This window comes from Lampris incognitus, chromosome 11 (genome assembly GCF_029633865.1).
Source record: "Lampris incognitus isolate fLamInc1 chromosome 11, fLamInc1.hap2, whole genome shotgun sequence".
Lineage (NCBI taxonomy): Eukaryota > Metazoa > Chordata > Actinopteri > Lampriformes > Lampridae > Lampris > Lampris incognitus.
The window spans coordinates 8,734,375-8,762,188 of NC_079221.1; the positions used below are offsets into that span (position 1 = coordinate 8,734,375).

The 27,814-nt window shown below is 45.7% G+C and overlaps 2 protein-coding genes across 2 annotated transcripts in view; one reads left to right on the forward strand and one right to left on the reverse strand.

The window, feature by feature from the left end:
- The first annotated feature begins 580 nt into the window (after positions 1–580).
- LOC130121014 (gap junction alpha-8 protein-like) lies at positions 581–27,603 on the forward strand. The gene is made up of 6 exons (XM_056289847.1): positions 581–1,809; positions 23,282–23,370; positions 23,451–23,756; positions 24,778–24,877; positions 25,749–25,779; positions 25,957–27,603. The coding sequence occupies exons 1-6, from the start codon at positions 590–592 to the stop codon at positions 26,029–26,031; spliced, it is 1,821 nt and encodes a 606-aa protein (XP_056145822.1). The 5' UTR covers positions 581–589; the 3' UTR covers positions 26,032–27,603.
- The window catches only part of si:ch211-214p13.3 (nectin-3), an 88,481-nt gene continuing 76,190 nt past the window's right edge, over positions 15,524–27,814 (reverse strand). Inside the window, exons 9-10 of the transcript XR_008810986.1 lie at positions 17,531–17,650; positions 15,524–15,736 (exon numbers count right to left, since the gene is read on the reverse strand). The gene's annotated coding sequence lies outside the window, so the exon portion shown is untranslated. The remainder of the gene's footprint in view (positions 15,737–17,530; positions 17,651–27,814) is intronic.

Consider the following 27,814-nt stretch of genomic DNA (forward strand, 5'->3'; position numbering starts at 1 on the left):
GCCAAGAGAACGGGACAGGACTCAACTTTACTGGAGCCGCAGCTGTGGCAAGTTGCCCATTTGATAACATTTCACCTCTAATCGTACCTTACAGATGAAGGGACTTTATTTATTACTTATTGATGTTTGATATGTTTTTTTTTTTTTTTTAATTTTGGAAAGTGATTGTTTAGCGCTGAGGGAACTAGTTGTATTGAACTAGTTGTTTCAAGAGTTAGAGCGAATGCTTTCTGGTATGTGCTCCCATTACTTCATAGTATTAATGTTGTCTGTAAGTGGTTTAGGGTATGCAAATGCAGTATTTTGGCAAAATTACCTTGACCATTTGCTCTTATCCAAGGGTAACGGATAGAGATCCGCTAACAACAGTTAGCGTCCACGCTGGCATTTTGCTGACACTTGAAACGTTGATAGGTGTGGTTGCACGAAATCGTGGCTTAGAATTGAATTTGGATGACTTTTGGTTTTGCCGGTGCTCGAATCGTACTTTTTTCATCTCTTATTCCCCTCCCCCTATACGCCCTGTCCTTCTCCTCCCTTCCTATCCCACCCTACCCCACCCTTCATTCTGCAGTGCTACGGACCGATCATGGGTGACTGGAGCTTTCTGGGTAATATTTTAGAGGAGGTGAATGAGCACTCGACGGTTATCGGCCGGGTGTGGCTGACGGTGCTCTTCATCTTCCGCATCCTTATCCTGGGGACGGCGGCAGAGTTTGTGTGGGGCGACGAGCAGTCTGACTATGTCTGCAACACACAGCAGCCCGGTTGCGAGAATGTGTGTTACGATGAGGCCTTCCCCATCTCCCACATCCGCCTGTGGGTACTGCAGATCATCTTTGTGTCCACGCCGTCACTGGTGTACGTGGGCCACGCCGTGCATCACGTCCATATGGAGGAGAAACGCAAAGAGCGCGAAGAGGCAGAGCTCAGCCGCCAACAGGAGCTGAGCGAGGAGCGCCTACCTCTGGCCCCCGACCAGGGGAGCGTCCGCACCACCAAGGAGACCAGCACCAAGGGGAGCAAGAAGTTTCGCCTCGAGGGCACCCTGCTCAGGACCTACATCTGCCACATCATCTTCAAGACGCTGTTCGAGGTGGGCTTTGTGGTGGGCCAGTACTTTCTCTACGGCTTCCGCATCCTGCCATTGTACAAGTGCAGCCGCTGGCCCTGCCCCAACACTGTTGACTGCTTTGTGTCGCGCCCCACGGAGAAGACCGTCTTCATCATCTTCATGCTGGCTGTGGCCTGCGTCTCGCTCTTCCTCAACTTTGTGGAGATCAGCCACCTGGGCCTGAAGAAGATCCGTTTTGTCTTCCGGAAGCCGGCCCCGGCCCCGGCTCAGGGCGAGGGCTCGGCCCCCCTGCAACCCCGAGGGAAGAGCCTGCCTCCTTTGGCCATGCCCTCCATCCAGAGAGCAAAAGGTTACAAGCTGCTGGAGGAGGAGAAGGCTCCCCCCGTAACCCACCTCTACCCACTGGCTGAGGTGGGCATGGAGGCCGGCAGACTGGCGCCGCCCTTCCAGGAGCTGGAGGAAAAGGTGGATGAGGTGCTGCCCATGGAGGACATCTCTAAGGTGTACGATGAGACTCTGCCCTCCTATGCTCAGACCACCGAGACAGCGGGGGTGACGCTACACGAGGTGGAGGAAGTGGAGAGGGTGGAGGAGGTTGCGGATGAGGATGTGGAAGTAGAAGAGGCGGATAATGTGGACGGGGCACCTCCGCCGGAAGCAGTGGTGGAGACTGCAGATACGATAGAAGACACGAGACCCCTGAGCCGATTGAGCAAAGCCAGCAGCAGGGCCAGGTCAGACGATCTCACTGTATGAACCTGTGAGCCGAGAGAAAGAGAGCGAGAGAGCGAGAGAGAGAGAGAGAGAGAGAGAGAGCGAGAGAGCACATGTACACTCACACACACGAAATGTCAAAGCATGACAAAGCACACACATACCTAGCTCAAGACAACACACACTCCTGAATAGAGAGATCGGATACCGAGAGGGGTACAAAATGACGACCAACAGAGACAGACTTAAAAGAAAAGAAGCGTATTACTATTGAGACACTGGGAGATATTCCACAAAGCCAGAAAAATGATGCGTGTTTCATAAGAAAAGTGAACATCATAAAGGTTAGCGGATAAAGACAGACAGAATAGGTTTTTTTTTTTTTATCACGTGTTCTTTAATAAAACAAAAATGTGGAAAGGACACATGTAGATGGGAAATGTTTTTACTTGATGAAAATCCATGTTCCATTTTTAAAAACATTCTTTTCTATTGAGAGAGTTTTAACCATTAACGGTGAACGGTTACTAATTTTTACTTGGGGCTGGAAAAGGAAGGGCGGGGGCGGGGGGAGAGTTATTTTTGTGTGTCTGCAAACTGGTAATCTCGCTGTAGTCAGGCACTGACTTTCATTCCCATTCAGATGGTGACATACTGCAAATACAGCATGTGCTGCAAGCGATGTGGGTGCGGGCGGGCTCTTGTGCAGGCAAATCGTACGACCTAAATGCCAGTAGAGGTACAGGTACATAGCTCTTTGATTGGAAGGAAAAAGTCCATCTTTTTTTTCAGCTGGAGAGGAGCATTACCTTTCTTTCTTTTTTCTTTTTTTTTTTTTGTGCACATTCAGAGGATCGAACTCTGTGCAAGGCCTTTTAAACCCTCATGTCACCTCATCCATGCAACTATTTCCACTGGATTCTTTCAAAAGCGAGTGGAGAGCGGCATCCATTTTAGAGGGCGTTTCTCTCCTCTTCATGTTTATACGCAGGATAGAACAGCCAGAGTCGAGTAGTGAGGAAAAACAAACCATATATTAGAAGAAAAAAAAAAACGGAAAAAAAAACAAAGACCACATGTTGAATGTTTCTTTTTTCAATGTGATTCTCCACCTCTTTACTCTAGATTGCTTGTGTTTTGTAGCCTACACCGCAGAACTGTGTACTGTGATATTAGCCGTTGTTTGAAGAGAGCAGGGCTCATTTTGCCCAATCAGAGAATGAACCATAGTAGCGACCTCAGGCCAAATCCTCTCTTTTCGTGCTGTACAAACAGGCGTCCGGGCGATAAAGATCATGCACCATCAGCACAAAGTATTGTTGGAGCCGAGACAATAAAAGAAACCGCTCTCATCAATGAAAACAAGCATCCTTGACATAGCTGTGAAAGAATCTTTATACTTGATTTTTTTTTTTTTATTCGACCATAGTGGTCCTAACCCTAACCCTAACCCTGCGCGAGAACAAATTACCTGGGACATATAAACAAATCCAGAGAGAAACAAACAACTGTGGGCTCAACCTGCTGTACATAAAGCCCCATCTGATGTCTTATAATGTACATAATGCACGGGGCAGTTGTTTTTTTTTTCTTTTTTCTTTTTTTAGTGATTTTACCATGTGTAGAGAAATCCCAGTAGCTAGAAATAACTGTGAAATAAATAAATGCATTTATTCCTCAGAAAAAAAACGAAAAAAAAAAACCCAACAACACCATAAAACAGAAAAGGGTTTACAGCCACCTCGGTGAAGAAAACAGTTAAAACGAAAATAATAATTCAAAAAAAAAATCAAGTACTTCCATACTAGCATTATAGAATGTAATGCCTAATTTATTTGTCACGGAGTTATTTTAAGTGATCTCATCGCGGAAGTCGTATGGGAGCACACCTCTAGAGATTCAATACAGAGAGCCCCCACTAAGTATGACCATGCAACAACAAACAAAAAGAAAAAAAAGGAAAAAAAAAAGAAAAAAAAAGAAAAAAAAGGTAAATAAGCGTTAAATTATGCCTTTGCTTTATCGACTTTTCTTTCTGGTACATACTCTCTCACTTTGTTTTAGTTAGTTGCCATTGTATGATTTCACGTGCCTTATCTGTAAATGTAAATTCTCAAAATGTTTTAAGATTGTAACAAGTGCTTATATTGCTCTGGGAACTATGCAAAACTTTATGGGGTATTTTTTTAAAAAAAAACTATCTGAAATCGTTTCTGAACGCACCCCTCAAACCCCCAAAATGCAGACACGCAGATCCAGATCGCCTCGAGTGTCTGCAATGAGACATTATCGTCGATCAAGTTGCATAAATCATCTTTTTTTTTTTTAAGGAACTATTGATGCAGAAAATTGTATTTGTGTGGTCATTAACGCAAATAAAAACAGACACACACAGGTATGCAGTCTTCCACTCGTACAGGTGTGTACTGCTGCTAACGCAGACATGCTAGCACACCGGTGTTGGTTTTGGGGGTATGATCAAATGGCTCTAGACAACTCTGACAGAGAAGGCAGCTTTGACCCCTTTGTGACCTCCAGCCACCATTTTGCCTCCCATAATCCAATGCTGTGACACCTGAATTAAAGAGAGAGCCTTCGATAAATCCACCAACTGTTGAACAAACGAACCAGAACATTTCCAAGAAACAATATGTCACTATCAAAGCATTGTTCTGGTCCTCATGTATTGAAACTGACGTGACCGGTACTGTATGTATTTTGTTTTTTAAGACAGCTGCATTGCCTATCTGTTTGTAAGAAGAAAAATTTGATTAATCTTTGGAAAGAAAAAAATCCTTTTTACTAACTTGTAGTCCTTTTTGCTCATAGATGTGTGGCAGTATCTTCTTTTGGAATGTGAACCGATGCAATAAAAAGTCACGTGGTCAAGAAGGGTTGCGTCTGTGTTTTGCTGCAAATTAAAAACCTACACACTCTACACACAGACACACACACACACACACACAGACATGCACATAAACACATACTGTATGGGCATACACAACCAAGCAAAAATAAAATTACATGGATCGACTTTGTTTTTATACACTTGGAGGGGAAGTTGTTTCTGCAGCAGAATCACAAACGTGGCGTAGCAAACTGATGAAGCATCACACAACAGACATCAACAGACACACACAAGATGCCCTGTGCAAACGGGACCGTCTCCATTTTTAAACTGTATCTGTTGTTTTTGACCTCTGCTGTCCGCCAGAGTATAAAAGGTGGACCTCAGTGAACACGGGGTGATTATGGGCCTTTTGTCTTGTTCATCCCTGCCAGAGCGTGATAGTCCGGGCTGGAGGCGGACCCCCGGACAACTTAGCAAAGATGATCGTCCATTGTCCTCAGTTGACGAGGGAATGTTTTGTCTGCCGTTCTGCATAATTACACCAAATACTGTCACATTACTCGTTCACTGGCGGTGGGATTTGGTTAAATACATAAATTACAGGCTGCACGTACAGACCTTTCTGTTCCCTGTGTTATTTGGAAACCCCTCTTTTAGCATCCCACTTTACAGCCCATCCATCTGGAGTGATGAATTTGAATGATATCAATATATCAACATGAGACTGTCACGAACGTGACGTGACTCTGGGTGAATTCTCAAAATCCCGCCAAATCTGGATAAATCCAGATGATCGATGATGACTTGCTGGCTGCCGATCAGCAGAATCAATAGTTCAAGATGGCCGCTGGTTAGATGCATTGTGTTGTTTGGCTCTAACGATCCATCAAAAATCACGAGAATGATTTGTCATCCACGCAGTTAAGTAAAGTTTATAACTTTACAAGGAAGTTAAGTTTTAACTTAGATTATTTTTTGTTATTTTTGAAGTTTTTGGGCACTTCTGATGACGTGCCACAACATATTGACATAGCAGCACTAAGCGATTACCCGGAATCTCTGCAAGAAAGTTTGTTCTTTCTTGCAGGAGCTTTCATAATTAACGAAAGAAATCGTTTCTAAGGAATTATTCAAACAAATGGAAGAGGTTAAAAAGTCTCTGAACTTCATGTCAGAGAAAGTAAGGTGGCACAACAACAGATGGGCCTTCTTGGTTTAATTGATGAAGTGTGACTACCGAAGGCTGTGACCAAAGAAAAAGACAAAATAAAACGACTGAAGATCTTGAAAGAAGAGTAGAAGATTTGGGACAGTACACAAGGATGGATGACCTCCTGGTCCCTGGGCTTGAGACGACTCACTGCGGATCACAGCAGGTGACAAGGGGGGAGAGGCTGCGCCAAGAGGTGGATTGTACTCACTTGAGCAAGCAAGTCATTAAGGTGTCGTTATGCGCGCTCAATAATCCAGGTAAGGAAATCACAGAAAGTTGAATCAGTTCATCTGGACACAACGTTTATTGAGAGAAATGTTTGGTCACTCATCTAAGAAGAGCTAACATGTCAGGGCAGGTCTCCACAGTCTACACCCATCTACAGGCCAGTGGCCGCTCTTTCAAGGATGAGCACATCCTTGATAGGGAGGAACGCTGGTTTGAATGGGGGCAGTAGAAACTAGTAGTAATAGTAGATATTTGTACAGTAGCTAATATGTTGACATTTTTTACGTTTGTTACTACTGCTACTACTACTACTACTACTTCTGGCTGCTCTCATTAGGGGTCGCCACAGTGGATAATCCGTTTCCATCTCTTCCTGTCCTCTGCATCTTCCTCTGTCACACCACACCTGCATGTCCTCCCTCACCACATCCATAAACCTCCTCTTTGGCCTTCCTCTTCTCCTCTTCCCTGGCAGCTCCATATTCAGCATCCTTCTTCCAATATACCCAGCATCTCTCCTCCACACATGTCCAAGCCATCTCAATCGTGCCTCTCTTGCTTTGTCTCCAAACCGTCCAACCTGAGCTGTCCCTCTAATGTATTCGTTCCTAATCCTGTCCTCCTTCGTCACGCCCAATGAAAATCTTAGCATCTTCAACTCTGCCACCTCCAGCTCCACCTCCTGTCTTTCCTCAGGGCCACTGTCTCCAAACCATACATCATAGCTGGTCTCACAACCATCTTGTAAACCTTCCCTTTAACTCTTGCTGGTACCCTTCTGTCACAAATCACTCCTGACACTCTTCCCCACCCACTCCACCCTGCCTACACTTCACCTCTCTTCCACACTCCCCGTTACTTTGAACAGTTGACCCCAAAGTATTTAAACTCATATGCTTTCATCACCTCTACTCCTCGCATCCTCACCATTCCGCTGTCCTCCCTCTTGTTCACGCATATGTATTCCTACTCACTTTCCTTCCTCTTCTCTCCAGTGCATTCCTCCACCTCTCCAGGCTCTCCTCAACCCACACCCTTCTCTCACTACAGATCACAATGCCATCCGTGAACATCATTGTCCACAGAGACTCCTGCCTGATCTCGTCCGTCAACCTGTCCATCACCATTGCAAACAAGAAAGGGCTCCGAGCCGATGCTTGATGTAATCCCACCTCCACCTTGAACCCATCTGTCATTCGAACTGCACACCTCACCACTATCACACTTCCCTCATACATATCCTGCACCACCCCTACATACTTCTCTGCCATGCCCGACTTCCTCATACAATACCCCACTGCCTCTCTCGGCACCCTGTCATATGCTTTCTCTAAATCCACAGAGACCCAATGTAACTCCTTCTGGCCTTCTCTATCTCAAAAAATTAGAATATTGTGGAAAAGTTCATTATTTTCCATAATTTAATTCAAAAAAAGAAACTTTCATATTTTCTAGATTCATTTCACATTAAGTGAAATATGTCAAGCCTTTTTTGTTTTAATCTTGATGATTATGGCTTACAACTCATGAAAATCAAAAATCCAATATCTCAAAATATTAGACTATTACATAAGACCAATCCAAAAAAAAAAGGTTTATAATACAGAAATGTCGACCTTCTGAAAAGTATGTTCATTTGTGCACTCAATACTTGGTCGGGGCTCCTTTTGCACGACTTACTGCATCAATGTGGCGTGGCATGGAGGCAGTCAGCCTGTGGCACTGCTGAGGTGTTATGGAAGCCCAGGTTGCTTTGATAGCGGCCTTCGGCTCGTCTGCATTGTTGGGTCTGGTGTCTCTCATCTTCCTCTTGATAATGGTTCAGGTCAGGCGAGTTGGCTGGCCAATCAAGCACAGTAATACCATGGTAGTTTTGGCATTGTGGGCAGGTGCCAAGTCCTGCTGGAAAATTAAATCAGCATCTCCATAAAGCCTGTCAGCAGACGGAAGCGTGAAGTGCTCTAAAATCTCCTGGTAGACGGCTGTGTTGACTCTGGGCTTGATGAAACACAGTGGACCAACACCAGCAGATGACATGGCACCCTAAATCATCACGGACTGTGGAAACCTCACACTGCACTTCAAACAACTTGGATTCTGTGCCTCCCCACTCTTCTGCCAGACTCTGGGATCTTGATTTCCAAATTAAATGCAACATTTACTTTCATCTGAAAAGAGGACTTTGGACCACTGACCAATGGTCCAGTTCTTTTCCTCCTTAGCCCAGGTAAGACGCTTCTGATGTTGTCTCTGATCAGGGGTGGCTTGACACTAGGAAAGCCATGCTTGTAGCCCAGTTCTTGGGCACGTCTGTGCGTGGTGGCTCTTGATGCACTGACTCCCGCCTCAGTCCACACCTTGTGAAGGTCCCCCAGGTTCTTGAATCGGCCTTGCTTGACAATCCTCTCAAGGCTGCGGTCATCCCTGTTGCTTGTGCACCTTTACCTACCACACTTTTCCCTTCCAGTCAACTTTCCATGGATATGCTTTGATACAGCACTCTGCCAACAGCCAGCCCTTTCTGCAGTGACCTCCTGTGGCTTAAGGGGTATTGTCAAGAGGAAGATGAGAGACACCAGACCCAACAATGCCAACGAGCTGTAGGCCGCTATCAAAGCAACCTGGGCAGTGCCACAGGCTGATTGCCTCCATGCCACGCCGCATTGATGCAGCAATTCGTGCAAAAGGAGCCCTGACCAAGTATCGAGTGCATAAATGAACATACTTTTCAGAAGGCCGACATTTCTCTATTATAAATCCTTTTTTTTTTGATTGGTCTTCTGTAATATTCTAATATTTTGAGATGCTGGATATTCGATTTGCATGAGCTGTAAGCCATAATCGTCAAGATTAAAACAAAAAAGGCTCGACATATTTCACTTAATGTGTAATGAATCGAGAATATATGAAAGTTTCCCTTTTTGAATTAAACTACGGAAAATAATGAATTTTTCCACAATATTCTAATTTTTTGAGACGCACCCGTACTTCTCCATCAACATTCTCAAAGCAAACATCACATCTGTGGTGCTCTTTCATGGCAGGAAACCATACTGCTGCTCGCTAATCATCACCTCTCCTCCTCTTAACCTAGCTTCTACTACTCTTTCCCATATCGTCATGCTGTGGCTGATCAGCTTTATACCTCTGTAGTTGTTACAGTTCTGCACATCGCCCTTATTCTTGAAAATCGGTACCAGTATGCTTCTTCTCCACTCCTCAGGCATCCTCTCACTTTCCAGGATTGTGTTAAACAATCTAGTTAGAAAACTCCACTGCCATCTCTCCTAAACACCTCCATGCCTCCACAGGTATGTCATCAGGACCAACTGCCTTTCCACTCTTCATCCTCTTCATAGCTGCCCTCACTTCCTCCTTGCTAATCCACTGACCTTCCTGATTCACTATCCCCACATCATCCAACCTTCTCTCTCTCTCCTTTTCTTCATTCATCAGCCCCTCAAAGTACTCCTTCCACCGTCTCAGCACACTCTCCTCGCTCGTCAGCACATTTCCATCTCTATCCTTGATCGCTCTGGACAGGCCTTCCCTCTCTCCTTCTCTTTCACCCAACATAGCATAGTTTCCACCTGCACCCTGCTGGCCAGCAGTACTGGTGGCAGTCGTTGGTAACCCGGGGCCTCGATCGATCCAGTATGGAAATCTGATTTATGATCCGCATATCTGATTTGACAAAGGTTTTACACCGGATCCCCTTCCTGACGCACCCCCCCCCCATTTACCCGGGCTTGGGCTCGGCACTAAGAATGCACCGGCTTGTGCCTCCTCCTTGGTGGCTGGGTTAAATCTGCTACGTTTGCTGATTCAACTGTTGTTTTGTTCAGGGGAGGATGTGAAAGAATTATCGAAAACCGTAGAAAGGGAATTGATAATGTTAAAACTGTTGGCTATTGATAATTCATCACTAAATGAAATTAAAACAAAATGTATTGTGTTCGGTGGTTTCAGGGTTAACTGTGAAATAAAGCTGAAGCTGGATGGAGTTGACAGAGTATTTGGAAAAAATTCTTGGGATTGATTGTAGAGCGTAAACCCCGTCGGAAGCCACATATAGAATATGTCAAAGGGAAATGATCTAAATCTTGCTATTCTTTACAACAACCAAAAAGGATCCGTCGAATAAGAAATGTTTAAGAAGTGAACAATACAACATATATATTGTATTGTTCACTTATAATATCATATGTCACACTGATTTGGGGAAATGCTTATAAAACAAATATAGACCATGTAATTAAACACCAGAAAAGAGCTTTTAGAATAATAAATGAAGCTTGTTGCCGTGAATCTTTTGTGCTTCTCATAACACCAATAAATGGACAGACGACGACTGCAGTGAACGATGATTTTAGTGAAGTCTCCCAGGATGTATTTAACACATGGCCGGTGGCTTCCTGACTCAACAACGTAAGTTCCCGACTACCTAGCTGGCTACTATATCCTGCTACCAGCAGGGGGCGTACTTAGACTAGAGCCCAGTCACAAAGACTATAACGTGCAATGACCTGCTTGTGGACATTACATTGTGCATTTAAAAACGACTACTACTACTTCCGGCTGCTCCCGTTAGGGGTCGCCACAACGGATCATCGTTTCCATCTCTTCCTGTCCTCTGCATCTTCCTCTGTCACACCAGCCACCTGCATGTCCTCCCTCACCACATCCATAAACCTCCTCTTTGGCCTTCCTCTGTCCCTCTTCCCTGGCAGCTCCACCTTCAGCATATTATGCATTTAAAAACATTGGAAATATTTTTCGAGGTAGAAGTAAAAATCTTCCTATTTGTATCTGATTTTCTACGTTAAGAGAAGGAAATGATGATTTAAGAGGGTTGTGTATCTTTTAAATATGTAAAGTGAGAACCAATGTAAAATACAGATGCGTTTCAGTTTTGGGAGTGAAGATTCGTAATGGTCTAAGTGAGGAACCCCCGTGTTACCTCCGGCTTGGTTGGGGCGTCCCTATGTGTCTTGGTCGCTACACTAGCGCCTCCTCTGGTCGGTTGGGGCGCCTGTTGAGGGTGGGGTGGGGGCTGGGGGGAATAGCGTGATCCTCCCACGCGCTACGTCCCCCTGGTGAAACTCCTCACTGTCAGGTGAAAAGAAGCGGCTGGCGACTCCACCTGTATGGGAGGAGGCCTGTGGTAGTCTACAGCCCTCCCCGGATCGGCAGAGGGGGTGGAGCAGCGACCGGGACGGCTCGGAAGGGTGGGGTAATTGGCCAAGTGCAATTGGGAAGAAAAAGTAGGACCCCCCCCCCCAAATTAAAGTAAAATAATCAAGGATTACAATTTAGAGTACATTCCCCCCCCCCCCTTGCTTTTGTGCTGCTGGTGTTCAGGGTTATTTACACAAAAACCTACTTGACTTATTTAAAAGATTTTACAGGAGAGGCAACAACGTGCACTGGGCTTCCGCCTATTCCCATTGGAATTTTACTGCGTGAAATGGACTGGTGTAAATATGTATGATTTTTGGCCGCATATTCACACAACTTGTTAAGTTTTGTTCTTTGTGATTTTATGAAGGAAGTTATTCATTCAGTCAATCATTCATATGAAAGACTATGACAAGTCTGAGTTAGAACCTCTCATTTTTGAAGCAAACTGCAAATAATTTACACCTTGCGACCTTTTTAACTCAGGTTATGACAGCGTCAGTATTCACAGCACAGAGCATTTGAATGTAGTTTGTGTCTTCAACCACTAGGGGTCAGTATTGCTAAACGCATCGTTTACGAGTCTTGCGCTCAGCCTCCTGCCCGCTCCTTCCAGGTGGCTTCAGGAGTCGCTGCACGGTTGGCGCTGGAGTGGCTCAGCGGGGGGGGGGGGGGGGGCTCTGATTGGCTAACCCTAAACCCACCCTAACCCTAACCTTAAGGTTAAATGCAGAAGTTGAAGAGTGGACAAGATAAAGTCATGGAACGTTCCCCTCAATAAACCTCGTGTCCAGATGACCTGATGCATCACGTCATCACGTCATCACGTTACGGCGTCCATCTTATAGCAAGACCATTACAGCTAGAGTCAGGGTGTGGTATGGCCAACATTATTTTAAAACTAGAAATAGCAGGGAAAATATTGCACATTACATTTGTTTATGTCAAATGTCAGGTTATTGAATCTGAAATGTTAATCTTTACTTAGACATCTAAATAGGTTTTTTTGCCCCCCTCAAAGTATACTGTGTTTGCAGCAGTCCATACATGTATGATCCTCAATGCAATTCCACACAAGCTGGGGAGAAATACGAATTGCAGCGTTGAGCTAATAATGAATAACACGCCTCAACTGTAATGTGTAATGAAGACTGGCAGCTGGCCAGTAGAGGGCGCTGGGATACCGCCTCCTTCAAATAGCCATCCATCCATTATCTGAACCGTTCATCCTGCTCTCAAGGACGCTGGAGCCTATTCCAGCAGACATTGGGCGGCAGGCGGGGAGACAACCTGGACAGGCCGCCAGGTCATCACAAGCCCCCCCCCCACACACACACACACACACACAAACACACACACACACATTCATACCTAGGGGCAATTTTATAAGGCCGATTCACCTGACCTACATGTCTTTGGACTGTGGGAGGAAACCGGAGCCCCCAGAGGAAACCCACACAGACACGGGGAGAACATGCAGACTCCACACAGAGGACGACCCGGGACGACCCACCAAGGTTGGACTACACCGGGGGCTCGAACCCAGAACCTTCTTGCTGTGAGGCGACCGCACTAACCACTGCGCCACCGCACTGCCCATGAAAATCTACTTAAACATGTTAAATATGCTATTGCTTCAATATGCCGGACCTCTTTAGGTACTGAATCTGGTATGAATCTGGTAAAGCAACTGTGTTTTTCTGAAGGTCGGCGAGACCAAAAAAAAGAGAGAAGCAAACCTTGAATGTGCGTCATGCTCTTCCTCTCTAACCCAGATAGCATCCGGATGTGGGCGACACCAGGCAATGATGTGTCACCGATGGCCTTCTTCTGGCACTGACAAAATGGATGTGAGCCTGAAGTGGCCCACATGTATAATACCAAATATGGCCCAAATATGCCAAATCAAATGTGGGCCTTTTTTGGCAAAGATGCGATGCTCTCGGCAACGTGTAATCTGGATGTGACCCTGAAGTGGCCCGTGTGGTAAATGGTGAATATGGCCCAAATATCACAAAACAAATATGGGCCACCTTTGGCAAATATGTGGCACATTCGGCATTGCTATGGCTTGATTCTGGCCCAGATCGGGCAAACAGAAGCGGACCACCCGAGTGCCATCATTCCACGCGGTATGTGGGCCGGATGAAGTGTCGGGTGTGGGACGGGTCCGGACCACAGCAATTTTTCTATCTGGAACCGAAACGGATCAAACCTGACTCCCGTGTTGCGGTAGATGGCCTGCGTGTTGTAGCCACAGCAAAAGGAAACAATTCTGTAACACAATTGTCATGGTGGGAAGACGGTGGTGCGAATTCACATTTGCGGCGGCCTCATCCAGTACTGTCCATGCAGTGTCTTTGTCCACGTCTGCGTCTAAGTTTGTTTTGCCTTCGTTTAATGGCTGGGAGAGCTGGCACTGGATCAGCTGGGAAGGCTTGGTCTGCCCGCGTCCAGTGGCCCCAGGGACCACAGCCCTGCCTGGAGCTGCACCCAAAAAGGAAACACCAAGGGCGGTCTGACATGACGCGGAAGCGGGGCAGGCTAAGCTAACTGCTATCCCATGCAGACCAGCAGTTCCGATAACACCGAGGGTGGTCTGGCGGCGGCCTCGCCTAGCATTGACTGTGTTTTGACTGGAGTGCAGGGAGGTGTGTCGAAGGTGTCTGGCGTTGGATCGGCTGGGGGACCACGGCCCTGCCAGAGCTGTGCCTGAGGAGGAAACACAGAGGGCGGTCTGACAGGACCCGGAAGCGGGGAAGGCTAAGCTAGCTAACTGCTAGCCCATGCAGACTGGCAGTTCCGACAGTCATCCTGGCTTGCGTTCATTCACTGGACAGTGGAATTTTTGGACTGTGTTGCACCAAGTGGACTGTGTTGTTAACTGTGTGTGTGTGTTTTGTATGTGTTTGGTGGTGTCGTTTTGGGGAAATTTTGGATGTGTGTTTTTGTCGTGTGTCGCACTACTGTGGGCTGGGGGAAACGGAATTTAGTTTCTTTTGTGTACGCAAACTGTGATATCCTGTTAAAATACTTACCTGCAGTGCCACTCCATGCCAGACGTAGAGGTATGACCTGAAGTAATAGGCACTACTTACCTGTTAAATATATCCGTGCCAAAGAGCTTAGATAACAAGAGCGGACGCTCCATTGGTTCATCCATGTAACACCTACGCTCCCCTGCTGAGCCGGGCCGCCACCATTTTGGACTGAAAGTTGATGGTTTATGTTGCTGTGCAACGACCGCAGCTATGCGGGGCTGACGGATTCTAGCAGATATTACGAGGCGATAAACCACTTGCATCTCTGCTCTTCGCAGATGATGTGGTTTTGTTGGCTTCATCAGAACGTGACCTCCGGCGCGCACTGGACTGGTTTGCAGCTGAGTGTGAAATGGCCGGGATGAGAGTCAGCACCTCCAAGTCTGAGGCCGTGGTCCTCAACCGCAAAATGGTGGATTGCTCCCTCCGGGTTGGGGATGAATTGTTGTCTCAAGTGAAGGAGTTCAGGTATCTCGGGGTCTTGTTCACGAGTGATGGAGCGGGTGATTGACAGGCAGATTGGTACAGCATCAGCAGTAATGTGACCATTGTACCGAACCATTGTGGCAAAGAAGGAGCTGAGCCGAGAGGCAAGGCTCTCAATTTACCAGTCAATCTTCGTTCCAACCCTCACCTATGGTCATGAGCTTTGGGTAGTGACTGAAAGGGTGAGATCGCGGATACCAGCGACTGAAATGAGTTTCCTCCATAGGGTGTCTGGGCTCAGCCTTAGAGATAGGATGAGGAGCTCAGACATCCGGAGGGAGTTTGGAGTAGAGCCGCTGCTCCTACGCATCGAAAGGAGCCAGTTGAGGTGGTTCAGGCATCTGATCAGGATGCCTCCTGGGCGCCTTCCTTTGGAGGTTTACCGGGCACGGCCAACTGGGAGGAGACCCCGTGGTAGACCCAGAACTCGCTGGAGGGACTACATGTCCAATGTGGCCTGGGAACACCTTGGGATCCCGCAGGAGGAGCTGGAGGGCGTTAATGGGGAGAGGGACGCCTGGAGTGCCCTACTTAGCTTGCTGCCACCGCAACCTGACCCCGGAAAAGTGGCTGAAGATGAGATGAGATGAGATGAGATGAGATGAGATGAGATAAACCACTTAAAGAATCTTCAATAGGATTCGTAATAGCTTAGAAGGGCTTTGATTCTAGCTATGTGGGTATTATAAAAAAACAAAAAAAAACAAAACAAAACATCAAGGCCTAATTTCCACTATTACAATCTCACTTTTATGACATTGCAATTATTGAACCACGGACTGGACCGGAAAAACAGATCTCTTCATGATGTGGACCAAAGACAAGCAGCATCATTTGCCGGCTAAAGAGAGATGAGTGTTTTCTTCTTGAAAATCTTGCCAAGGCTGAAGTCTTCTTCATGGACCACCTCCTTCCAGAACTTATCTGCCGCTGCAAAGACCCCCACCTGGCTGAAGAAATCAAATGTCTGTACTGCAAAAGGCCTAGCTTTGGCAAAACGATCAAGTGCAGAGACTGCTGCTAACACCTTCACTATGCATGTGTGAACAGTACCGGATACTCAAAAAAATTGAACTGTGGATGCAAATAGATCAAAATCATAAATGGAAAGAAGTGCACTTGCAGTTCTGCAGACTGAAGATAACACTCAAAATTCAAGAAGAAATAAATAATTCACCTCAAGACAGAAATGTTAGATATATGTTCATTAGTGCATTCACACTATTGCTTTGCAGTTCTTTATTTATTTATTTATTTTTCTTCCGCCCATTTTTTGACACTTTGTAGCTCCTTCATACTTTTAGCTACCGAAACAATTCAACTATCAAAATGTTCAACTCATTAAGGACATTAATGCTCCCCTTTCAGATTTTTCATACTTTTTGAACTTTTTGAAATATTCAACTTTTTTCAGCCATTTTTTGAATGGGAGTCAATGGGGGACTTTTGCAACTTTTCCACCTCTTTTACTCCTTCATACTTTTAGCCACTTAAACCACTCAGGTATCAAAATGTTCATCTCTTTAAGCCCATTAGGCTCACAATTCGGTTTTTTGAAATCTTTTATACTTTTAGACATATTAAGTTTTTTCTACTTTTTCAAAACAACGGAAGTCTATGGGGAAAGGTTGAAACCCTCATCACCTTTGAACTGTATCTCCTCCTTCATTTTTAGAGCTAGAAACCCCATTTAAAGAGTAAACAGTTCAGGACATTCAGCTCTTTCAGAATCCTATTCAGATTTTTAAAATATTTTACAGTTTTTGAACAATTCAGCTCTAAAGTTTAGCAATTCTGCCATACACTTTGCCTGTTAGAATGTTCAGTCCTATTGTGACGTCACATATCAGTTTGAAACTCAACTGCCAGCCTAATTACTGTCAACTCTCAACACCTGATAGATTTGATCAGCTTCTGCCACTTCTTAACTGCAGCTCAGCATTCACACGCTTTTTCTGTGGAAAAGAATTTTTCTAGTTTGGTATTATTATTCACATTTGTCATTGTAAACACAAATTTACATTTAATTTTACATTGAAATTTACATTTCCTTTTGATTAAATTATTTACATTTCATTTTAATGCAATGACAACAAAATTTATCAATATTGTATTATTGTTATCCTTTGTTTATTGTCCTTTATTATCAATAGGCCTACTCTGTTCTAATGTCCTGTCTTGCCGTCCTGTCTTAGTGTCATCACCTTATGTGTTCGTTATGTAGTTATTGTTCAATTTGTATTGTGCGTTATGTTCTTGCACAGTTAAAAAAAATCTATCTATCTATCTGTATTGATGACTGATTTTGAGAAATTTTCTGTTTCTTGTCTGGTTTGGCTGAGAGATATGGCAGTTTTCCTCCCACAGGATGTGATGGATTCTGATGAATAAGAACAACTTGACGCACTTCTTCCTGTCACACACCACTCTGTTGCCCTCACTCACAACCTGCATGCTACTGGTAAATAACACCCCCCGCCCCCGGCTAGGCCATCTCGGTGGATAGCTGACGTGATGTTCTATTTCCAGGCCTGTGATTAGATCAACCAGTGCCAGGCTGGGCACTTTAAGGCCCTACTCCCCTAAGTTGAGATCAGTGTACTGTTTGTAGCTTAGAAATGTGTACCGTGGATCGTCAGGGACATCTGTGGTCAAGATGTTACACTCTTCGCAGTGACCACTGGTACTATACTTCTGTACAACCTTTCTGCCTATATACCCAGCTATATAAACCAGTACACTACCATCATGATCCATTCCAGACGCTGATATCGGTGGCGCGATCACACTCAGCAGGTCCAGCACACACTGTGGAAGGACACCCTCAGGGGGACTAACATGGGACTGCAGCACACCTGGCACACCTGTAAAACAAGGCCATATAGGCCATAGCTATATAAGTATATGACAACTTCAATATGAACGGTTTACATGGAACATTACCATGTAATAAACGCCACTGCCATGTCGATAACTAACTATATGTTACAAAGTTAGCTGGCACACAACCTGGATCAGGGCTAAGCTAGCCCTAGCTAGCTAGCTCAGGTAATACTGCACCCCCCTTTGAAGGGGAATTACAGGGCTATCGTCAAAATTAGCAACCCAGTTTTAAACAGAAATAGCAGTTTTGAGGAATTTATTATCAAACACTATGCATCGTCTGGTTTTACTATATTATATTTATGTTTTTAGTAAGTTGTCAGAATAGGCGGTAACCTTCTTTTCCACAAGCTAGCTAACGTTAGCTACCGCTTTGACAAGTCCAGTAAAACTTCAATTTATACACTTTTGTAAATTTCAAACAATTACCTGTGAGGATCATTGGGGAACCGGTGAAAGGCAAACTCTGGAGATGATGTTGGATAGTTCTGACAGTTAATAGCTTGAGGGCTTACATAAGGTATCATTTGGCCGGCGCCCCTCACCCAGGAAGTACATGTATTCAGACAGAAATCAACCAGATACCATTTGGAACCAATATTTAATGGCTGCTGACAGGCGCTTTCAGACTTCATTTCATAATTATTTGCATTATATAACTAAATTACATTTAACATGTTTAAGTACATTTTCATCTCTTGATATCTTAAGGGGGGCGGCGCCCCAGCGCCCTGTACTGGCCAGCCGCCAGTGGAGGGCACGGTAGCGAGAAAGGAAGAGAAATGTAACGAAAATACTTTTCCAACTGGGAAAACCATCCCTCAACAGAGGAGGAGGTCTGCGACACCACCTATCCCCCACTTACAATGCCGTCCTTTCATCTCTACCCAGGAGACTCAAGAAGCCTAGCCTCCAAGAACAACAGTCGGTAGCTAATGGCTCCAACGACTCATGACCACTGAATGGAGCACTAACGAAGTCGAAACTAACACCCCCAACGACCGTCGCTGTTTAACATCGGATCACAAAGAGCCACGCATATCAATGCCTCTGATAACGACGGGCGTTGCTAAAGATCGGAACAAAAAGGGCCATGGACATCATTAGCTCTGATAACGACTCCAAAGAGGATAAATATCTGAGTCTCATCACCAGCCAGTCAGACTAGCTTGGTCTAGTCAGAAAGGCACGGACTGATGAAGCCTCTTGGATGAGAGGTGAAACGTCTTCACGGATATATACCAAGTCCAGCTGCACTTGATTCAATTCCTTTGGATAGCGTAAGCATAGTGAACGAGAGCAAGTTCAAGGAGACGTGGGAAGCAAAACAACACCCACAGATAACACCCACAAAACAAACCAAACTCACACGGAAGTCATACACTGGTGAGAAAATTACTGTAGTAGGGGTAGCAGAAGTGAAAGATAAGATACTTTACTGTCATTGTTTACACGTAACAACGTTTCGTCTGGTGACTCTCAGACCAGCAACACTAGACAAGGTAAATGATAAACAAAGAAGAAAAAAAAACAAGATAAAAACAAGGACAAACAATATTTAGTATAAATAAGTGAGGTAGTAAAAATAAAAGCCTCTGCTATCTTTTATTGTCTTATCATTTATAAGACAATAAAAGATAGCAGAGGCTTTTAAAGTTCAAAATAGTGCATGGGGTTATTGCACATAGTTGACCATATTGCAGCGGCTTTAGTACCAGTTAGTTCTCAGCAGCTATAAGCAGATGTGTGTGTGTGTGTGGGGGGGGGGGCAATGGAGGCAACAGCTCTGGGGAAGCAGATGTGTGTGTGTGGGGGGGGGCAATGGAGGCAACAGCTCTGGGGAAGAAGCTGTTCCTCAGCCTGTTAGTCCATGTTTTGATGGTGTGGTATCTTTTCCCTGATGGCAAGGGAACGAACAAACTGTGACCTGGGTGTGTTGCGTCTTTGCGGATGTTGCTGGCTTTCCTCTGTAGGCGGCCAACATACACAGCATCCAGGTTCAGGAGCACAGCTCCCACAATCCTCTGTGCTGCCTTTACCACCCGGGCCAAGTCCTTCCTGTTCTCTGTTGTGCAGCTGGCATACCACACTGGGACACATTGACAGAGGATGCTTTCTATTGTACTTCTGTAAAAGTTGACCAGCAGCTGAGAGGGGAGACCGGCTTGTTTAAGTTTCCTGAGGAAGAAAACCTCTGTTGTGCTTTCTTCACCAGGTGGGAGGTGTTGAGTGAAAGTAAAAGATGCAGGGCAGGTGAAGACATTACCTCTAGTGGTGGTGAAAGGGGCAGGACCTAGCTTACTAGGAAGAGGGTGGCTTGAGGCCATAAAGCTGAAGTGGGATATTATTAAAAACGTGAGAACTGAGGCACAGTTCTCACAGCTCACTAAAAATGAGGACGTTTTCAAAAATGAACTAGGCATGTTGGAAGGCATGAAAGCAATGATTCGGGTGTCTGCGGAAGCCCACCCCAAATTTCATCGACCGCGCTCTGTTCCCTATGCCATAAGGGCAAACGTAGAAGAAGAGCTACACAGACTACTAGGGCATAATTTCACCAGTTAAGTACGCTGAGTGGGCAGCACCCATAGTCCCCGTGTTGAAGCCAGATGGCTTGGTCAGGATATGTGGTGACTACAAACTAACAATAAACAGTGCCTCCTCACTAGAGCAATACCCAATTCCCCATGTCAAAGACCTGTTGAATACACTAGAGGGAGGGAAACAGTTTTCCAAGCTTGACTTAAGCCATACCTACCAACAAATTGTGATGGATGATGAATCCAAAAAGTACTTAACAGTGAACACACAGAGGCTTGTTCACCTATAATGGGCTACCATTTGGAGTTTCGTCCGTGCCACCCATCTTTCAAAGAACGACGGAGAGCTTGCTGCAGGGCCTGCCCCGGGTAGCTGTATATTTGGACGACATTCTACTGACAGGGAGAGATGAAGCAGAACACCTGAGAGCACTGGACGAAATACTCAGACGACTGAGAGAACCTGGCCTGTGACTCCGCAGACATAAGTGTGCATTCCTGCAAGACGAAGTTGAGTACCTAGGTCACAAGGTAGATGCTGAGGGCTTACATCAAGTGGCGAGCAAGGTGAGAGCCATAGTGGAAGCCCCGTCCCCAACCAGTGACCGAGCTGAAAGCATATGTAGGCTTGTTGAATTACTACAACAAATTCCTGCCTAACCTTGCCACACGCCTAGCCCCGTTATACCATCTACTAAGGAAAGGTGTGCCATGGGCCTGGAACAGAGAACAAGAAGAAGCTTTTCAGAAGTCAAAGCAGTTGCTCAAATCAGCCAAAGTTTTAGGTCACTACACAGCTGACAAAGAATTGGTACTGGCGTGTGATGCCTCACCGTACGGAGTAGGCGCCCAGCTGCCACACGTGATGGAAGATAGAAGTCAGAAGCCACTGGGGTTCATGTCACGCATGCTGACACCCGTGGAGAAACATTACTCACAGCTCGACAAAGAAGGGTTCGTGATAATGTTCGGCATTAAGTGGTTCCATAAGTACATCTATGGATGGTCGTTCACAATCAGCACTGACCTCAAGCCATTGATCTCACTGTTCCATGAGAAGAAACCAGTGCCACAGACAGGGTCACCCAGAGTGCAGGGAAATATTGGAAGAAAACCTGTTGCAGTCTGCAATAAAACTAAAGCTTGAAGAAGGTTCACCTTCCAGCAGGACAATGATCCTAAGCACAAGGCTAAAGCAACAACAGCATGGCTCAGCAACAAAAAGGTGACTGTTCTGGAGTGGCCAAGTCAAAGTCCGGACCTCAATCCTGTTGAATATCTGTGGCACAGACTGAAAATCGCAGTCCAGAGGCACCATCCCACCAACGTGCAAGACCTGTACAAAGTCTGCCAAGAAGAACCATAAAAGGGTACTCTACTGTGGGGACTGCTTGGATAGGCTCCAGCATCCCCATGACCCTGAGAGCAGCATAAGTGGTTTGGATAATGGATGGATGGATGGTACTCTACAAAGTATTGATATGTGGGGGTTGAATACTTATGCAAGTACTATATCCATCCATCCTTCCATTGGCTGAACCGCTTATCCTGCTCTCAAGGATGCTGGAGCCTATCCCAGCAGTCATGGGAATAGGCGGGGAGACACCCTGGACAGGCCACCACAGGGCTGACACACACACACACACACACACACACACACACACACACACACACACACACACACGAACATTCATACTTAGGGACAATTTAGTACGGCTAATTCACCTGACTTAATAATAATAATAATAAACTTTATTTGTATAGCACCTTTCATACATAAAAAGCAGCTCAAAGTGCTTTACATTAAAAACAAGGAAAAAAAACTCAACAACAAAACAGATAAAACAAGTTAAAAGTAACAAAAAACATAAAACAAGGCAAGAAATAAAACCACAGTACAAGATAAAAAATAAGAGTAAAAGAAATATAAAGTAGAATTAATTAAAAGCAAGAGCATAAAAATGGGTCTTGAGCTGATTCTTGTGAACCCATAACCTCTAACAGCATGTTCCCACGGCCAAAATAAGTCATGTTTCGCTGACTTTTTAGAAATAAATTAAAAACTGAAATATAGTACTCGCCACAAGTACTAAAGACTTACATGTCTTTGGGAGGAAACCGGAACCCCCGGAGGAAACCCACGCAGAACATGCAATCTCCACACAGAGGACGACCCGGGGCTCGAACCCAGAACCTTCTTGCTGTGAGGCGACCACGCTAACCACTGCACCACCGTGCTGCAAGTACTATATTTTATTTTCTAATTTATTTTAAAAAAGTCAGCCAAACATAGCCTATTTTGGCTGTGGGAACATGCTGTTAGAGGTTATGGGTTCACAAAAAGAATATTGTTCAGGAACAGATGTGTGAGTATGTTTTTATAATCCAAAAATTAGTGACGATTGTCAAGGGGTTTGAATACTTTTACAAGCCACTGTAAATTGATGCAAGATTGTGTTTGAGGACCTTCACTGTGAGATACGGGATGCCAGAATGTTCCGTGATGTCACTCTAGCTCGTCACCTTCTAACACCAGTGCAAGAGAAGAGCAGCACCTTCTCACTTAGTAGAAAGGATGGGGTGGTCACGAACCATCAAAGGAAACGTTCAACTCTAAACTTCCTGTTTGGAAGCTTTGGGCACCTGGGCAGGCGAGAACTAGACTTGAAGCATTTTACTCATTTGAGTATCGGCGACTACACCAACAGAGTAGTGATAACAGTTTTAGTGATAAGAAATTCATTTGTTTGATTTTAGTTTGTTTTGCCGTTCGCTCGGAGGAGGCGAACAGAACATTTGGACAAATGACGAGGAAACGTTTCTCTTGAGAAAACAAGAAGCGGCTTGTAAGTAGCTGACAATGTCTCTCGGCATCTTCCAGATCAGCCAGGGCCAAAACAAGGTGACTTTAAATCGGATATTTACCGTGTCGCTTGTAGATAACGTAACCGCCCCCCGTCATTTCTTCTAAGAATCTAACAAAAATTACATTTCATGATTTGGAGACACTTCTAATTATTTGTATTTGTTACATTCAAAACGTCGTTGTCTTTGTTTCAGTAATGTCTAAAGTGCGCAGGAGAACTACTTCAGAGGGTCTGACATGAAGAGGATGCTGCCGCTTCCGATATGTTGCCTAATTTGGATGTTCTCGCCAACAGGTAAGACACAGCAGCACACACTGGTCTTTTGTGAAGGCAGGGCGTATCCTCCTTTATAACCGAGTTGTTTCCCTTCTCAGATGGGAAGGCCATCTCCCACGTGGCCGGAGGCGAAGTCCACTTCACCTGTAACAACGCATCTTTGAGCACCCTTGACCAGCTCTCCTGGCTGATGAACGGGACGAACCTGTTCTCCTTCAAGCCGGGATTGCCCATATACAATTACCCCACTGCAACCAGACTTAATGTGCACATGCATGTAAATGCCAGCCACCTCTACGCGCTGGTCATCAAGGCGACGCATGTGTCTCACTCGGGCAACTACACTTGTATAACCACCACTGGCACCGGCGTCTGGAAGCAGAAGTGGGAGCTGTTCATCCGAGGTTCTGGGATCCCTCCTGTTATACGCATGAGCATTACTAACTTGTCATTGATCTTTCTTTCTTTTTTTTTTACATTTTGAGATACTTTATGGATCCCCGTGGGGCAATTACACTCCGCATTTAACCCCCACTAGTTGTGTAGCTAGGAGCACTGGGCAGCCGCCGTGCAGCGCCCGGGGTCAAACTCCAGTTGTCTTGTCACGCCTCAGTCAGGGGCCACAGACAGGAGTGACATGCATTTCTTTCCTTCTTTCTTTCTTTCTTTCTTTCTTTCTTTCTTTCTTTCTTTCTTTCTTTCTTTCTTTCTTGCTCATGGGAGAGATCATGTGAGTAAATGTTCCCTCCCACGCAAAGAAAGAAAAGAAAACAGGAAACCCCAAAGCTGAACTGAATATTTCAAGTTTCGTTGCAAAATTGAAGGCTCGCATTTGCGTGCGTGATCTTGTTTTCTTATTGTGTAGTCGTAGTACTGTTGGAGTTGGCTTGTTTGACCAACGGCCCAGATGGCTTATCTGGGTCTGTTGAAACGCCACCTAACGTCAGTTACGACTGGGGTTTTCAACCGTTGCACCATTTTTTTTTTTATGAACCACGGCTTTGTTTAATGTCTACCGTTAGCAAACACTCCCGCCCCCGCCCCCACACCGTAAAACCAAAACCTGTTGACAGGTAAAACAGATGGCGAGATACACGGATGAACAAACCTTACAGGACCCGTCATCACAACTGGCACAAGACAAAGTAGTCCAAGTCAGGCTGCGAGTCGAGGCTTTCGGTTATAGTCGGAAGGGGAAACGGGGGGCCCTGCGTGGGGACAGGATGGCTGTGGTCTCCTTCTGCCTGCTTTTGAAAATGCTGACCTCACAAACTGAAACCCATATAAGGTCGGCTTATGTAAAAATGAAACCTTACTGCTACTTGCGTTGACGTGGGGTGTTGCTCGTACAAGCCTCCTACCGCCGAATACCACTTTCTGAACGACTTTGCTTATGAACCGTTTGCTTGTTCATTTACTTTGCAGAAAAAGAGGCGCCTGACACAAATTGGACACTGGTCTGTGTGTCGGCGGGATCCGGTGTATTTGTGATCTCTGTGGTGCTCGTTTCCTGGGGCTGCAAAAGGTCTGTACAGCAGAGTTTTCTCCACACTGCTAACGTACAAAAGCCACACAGCGGGTCACTCGTTAGGTGGGGTGGATCTCACGTTAGTGTCTTGCAGTAGCGTTTACTTATTTATTGGCTTTACACAGAAAGGAATTGCAAACACTTCCGGGCCAAGAGAACACACCTGTCCTCCGTCTTTCTATGATCAGTATGACTTCAGGGTAGATTGAGGGATTATGTCTTTATGCAGGCGCAATAATCCAGGTAAGAAAATCAACGAGGGCCGAATCAGCTCGTCTGGACACAATGTTTGACTGACAGATACGTTTCACCGCTCATCAAAGTCAAAGTCACTTTGATGAGCGGTGAAACGTATCTGTCAAACATGGTATCGGGCGTCCGGGCAGCGTAGCCGTGTATTCCGTTGCCTACCAACACGGGGATCGGCGGTTTGAATCCCCGTGTTACCTCCTGGTTGCTGCACTAGCACCCACTCTGCTCGGTCGGGGCATCTGTTTGGGGGCTGGGGGGGGGGGGGGGGCTGGTGGGAATGGCATGATCCTCCCACACGCTACGTCCACCTGGTGAAACTCCTCACTGTCAGGTGAAAAGAAGCAGCTGGTGACTCCACATGTATGGGAGGAGACATGTGGTAGTCTGCAGCCCTCCCCGGATCGGCAGAGGGGGTGGAGCAGCGACCGGGACGGCTCGGAAGAGTGGGGTAATTGGCCAGGTACAATTGTGGAGAATAAAGAGGGGGGGGGAATAAACAAACAAACAAACAAATAAATAAACGTATCCAGATGAACTGATTCAACCTTCGTTGATTGACGGGTTACGTTTCATTTCAGGGTTGTATGAACTTAATGATCTTCTCCCTGTTTTGCAGACGTTGCATTTCGCCTCCCTCGCCAGGATACGTAAGTACTCAGCGTTGTCAGGGTAACATATGGCAAACATAACGAGTTTGCAGGTTTTCATCCTGACGAGATGTAACACCGCCAGTTTTAAAAAAAATTTTTTTTATGCGAGTCACTCTGTGGCGGTGTAAACGGTGTGAACTGACGGTGTTCATCCTCGTTCTGTCCTTCCTCAAGGTGGATCAGGAGTGCGAAGAGGAGTTATATGAAAACTGCCTGGCAAGCAACCACCCGTCATGTTCCAGGACTTGAACGGACCCCCTTCCATGAGTTCTGCTGGTTTAAACATGACAGCCGTTGCTCACAGAAGGTCATATTATTTAGCGGGATCTATCGGTGGAGGCCTCGTTATAACACCTACAGATGGACCGAATACAAACACACACAAACGACTATAATCCATCACCGTGTCTTACTGCGTAACTCCACTTGTAGCCTTATATTTCTCAACGAGTCAAAAACCAAGATGTGGAACTCGGCCTTCATACGGGTGCAACTCCCCCCCCCCTCTTTTTCTCCCCAACTGTACTTGGCCAATTACCCCGCTCTTCCGAGCCGTCCCGGTCGCTGCTCCACCCCCCTCAGCCGATCCGGGGAGGGCTCCAGACCACCACATGCCTCCTCCCATACAAGTGGAGTCACCAGCCGCTTCTTTTCACCTGACAGTGAGGAGTTTCACCAGGGGGACGTAGCGCGTAGGAGGATCACGCTATTCCCCCCAGTCCCCCCCCCCAAACAGGCACCCCTACCGACCAGAGGAGGCGCTAGTGCAGCGACCAGGACGCATACCCACATCCGGCTTCCCACCCACAGACACGGCCAATTCTGTCTGTAGGGACGCCCGACCAAGCCGGAGGTAACACGGGGATCAGAACCGGCGACCCCCATGTCGGTAGGCAACAGAATAGACCGCCACACTACCCGGACATATAGGGGCAACTTGGTGACATTTGATGTAGCAGCATACCAAAGTGCCCAGCAGTCTCCGTGTCACGTGGCATATAGCTGGTCACTGAACACACCGCCCAGACGACACACACCGACGTGACATCTCAGTGGCAACAAATGTGACCAGACGAGCAATCTCGGCTAAAAACTATACCGAAAATATGCAATCTCAGGTTATAAAACTGTATTTTTTACTTGCTAACTTTACCATTGTCCGTGACGTCAATAATACTGACAAGGCATTAATCATTTTCTAGGTGGTTTTCTATGACTGGAAATCTATTCGACAAGTTTCCAGGTTTTCCATGAAATGTGGGAACCCTGGATAGACCAAACTCCTTATCCTAGATAGTAGGTAAGATGATCGTGAGAAAGAAGAAAACTCATTTTTAGATATTTGCAGATACTAGTATTTTCAATTTGACGGACCACATTAACGGTACAGCCAACGCTGATCAGTATCCACAATGTTTTGTATCTGTTTAAGTGGGAGAGTACCGCTGGCGTCGTGTGCGGCTGCCACTTCCCCCTCTCGTAGCCCCCCTCCCCACAGACCCCCCCCCCATCCACCCCTGTATGCCTGTGTTGTTTATCGGCTGTCTTGTTTCACTTTTTTTTTTATTGTAAAGCGACTTTGAGTGTTAGAAAAGCGCTATATAAGATTGATTTATTATACGTTCATCTTTACTGTAATACTAAGCCATCTTTAAGGAAACTTGCATGATCGACATGAGTTAGTTTTGTTTACTGACTGACTGCTGTGCAGTTTTGATGAAACACGTGGTTGGTTTAAACTCTTTACAATAAAGGTAGATGATGAGGTTCACCAGGTTCTCTTTAACGCGTGCATTCTTTTATAGTGTCACAGAGCTGTATCAGACTCATACTGCATTTTTTACAGTGTGCAAAATTATTGCTAGGTCCACAGATTATCCCTTTTACACGAGTTCATTCATTCATCCATTATCCAAGCCACTTATCCCAATCGGGGTGGCGGGGACGCTGGAGCCTATCCCAGCAGCCATTGGGCGGCAGGTGGGGAGACACCCTGGACAGGCTGCTGTAATGACCTACTTTTCACTCTCAC

Bases quoted from the DNA above. Each gene is read 5' to 3' on its own strand.
- LOC130121014 (XM_056289847.1), top strand. From the start codon at position 590: ATGGGTGACTGGAGCTTTCTGGGTAATATTTTAGAGGAGGTGAATGAG. The intron at 23,371-23,450 runs GTAAGACACAGC...TTCCCTTCTCAG, and splicing joins TTGGATGTTCTCGCCAACAG to ATGGGAAGGCCATCTCCCAC. The intron at 25,780-25,956 runs GTAAGTACTCAG...TCCTTCCTCAAG, and splicing joins CGCCTCCCTCGCCAGGATAC to GTGGATCAGGAGTGCGAAGA.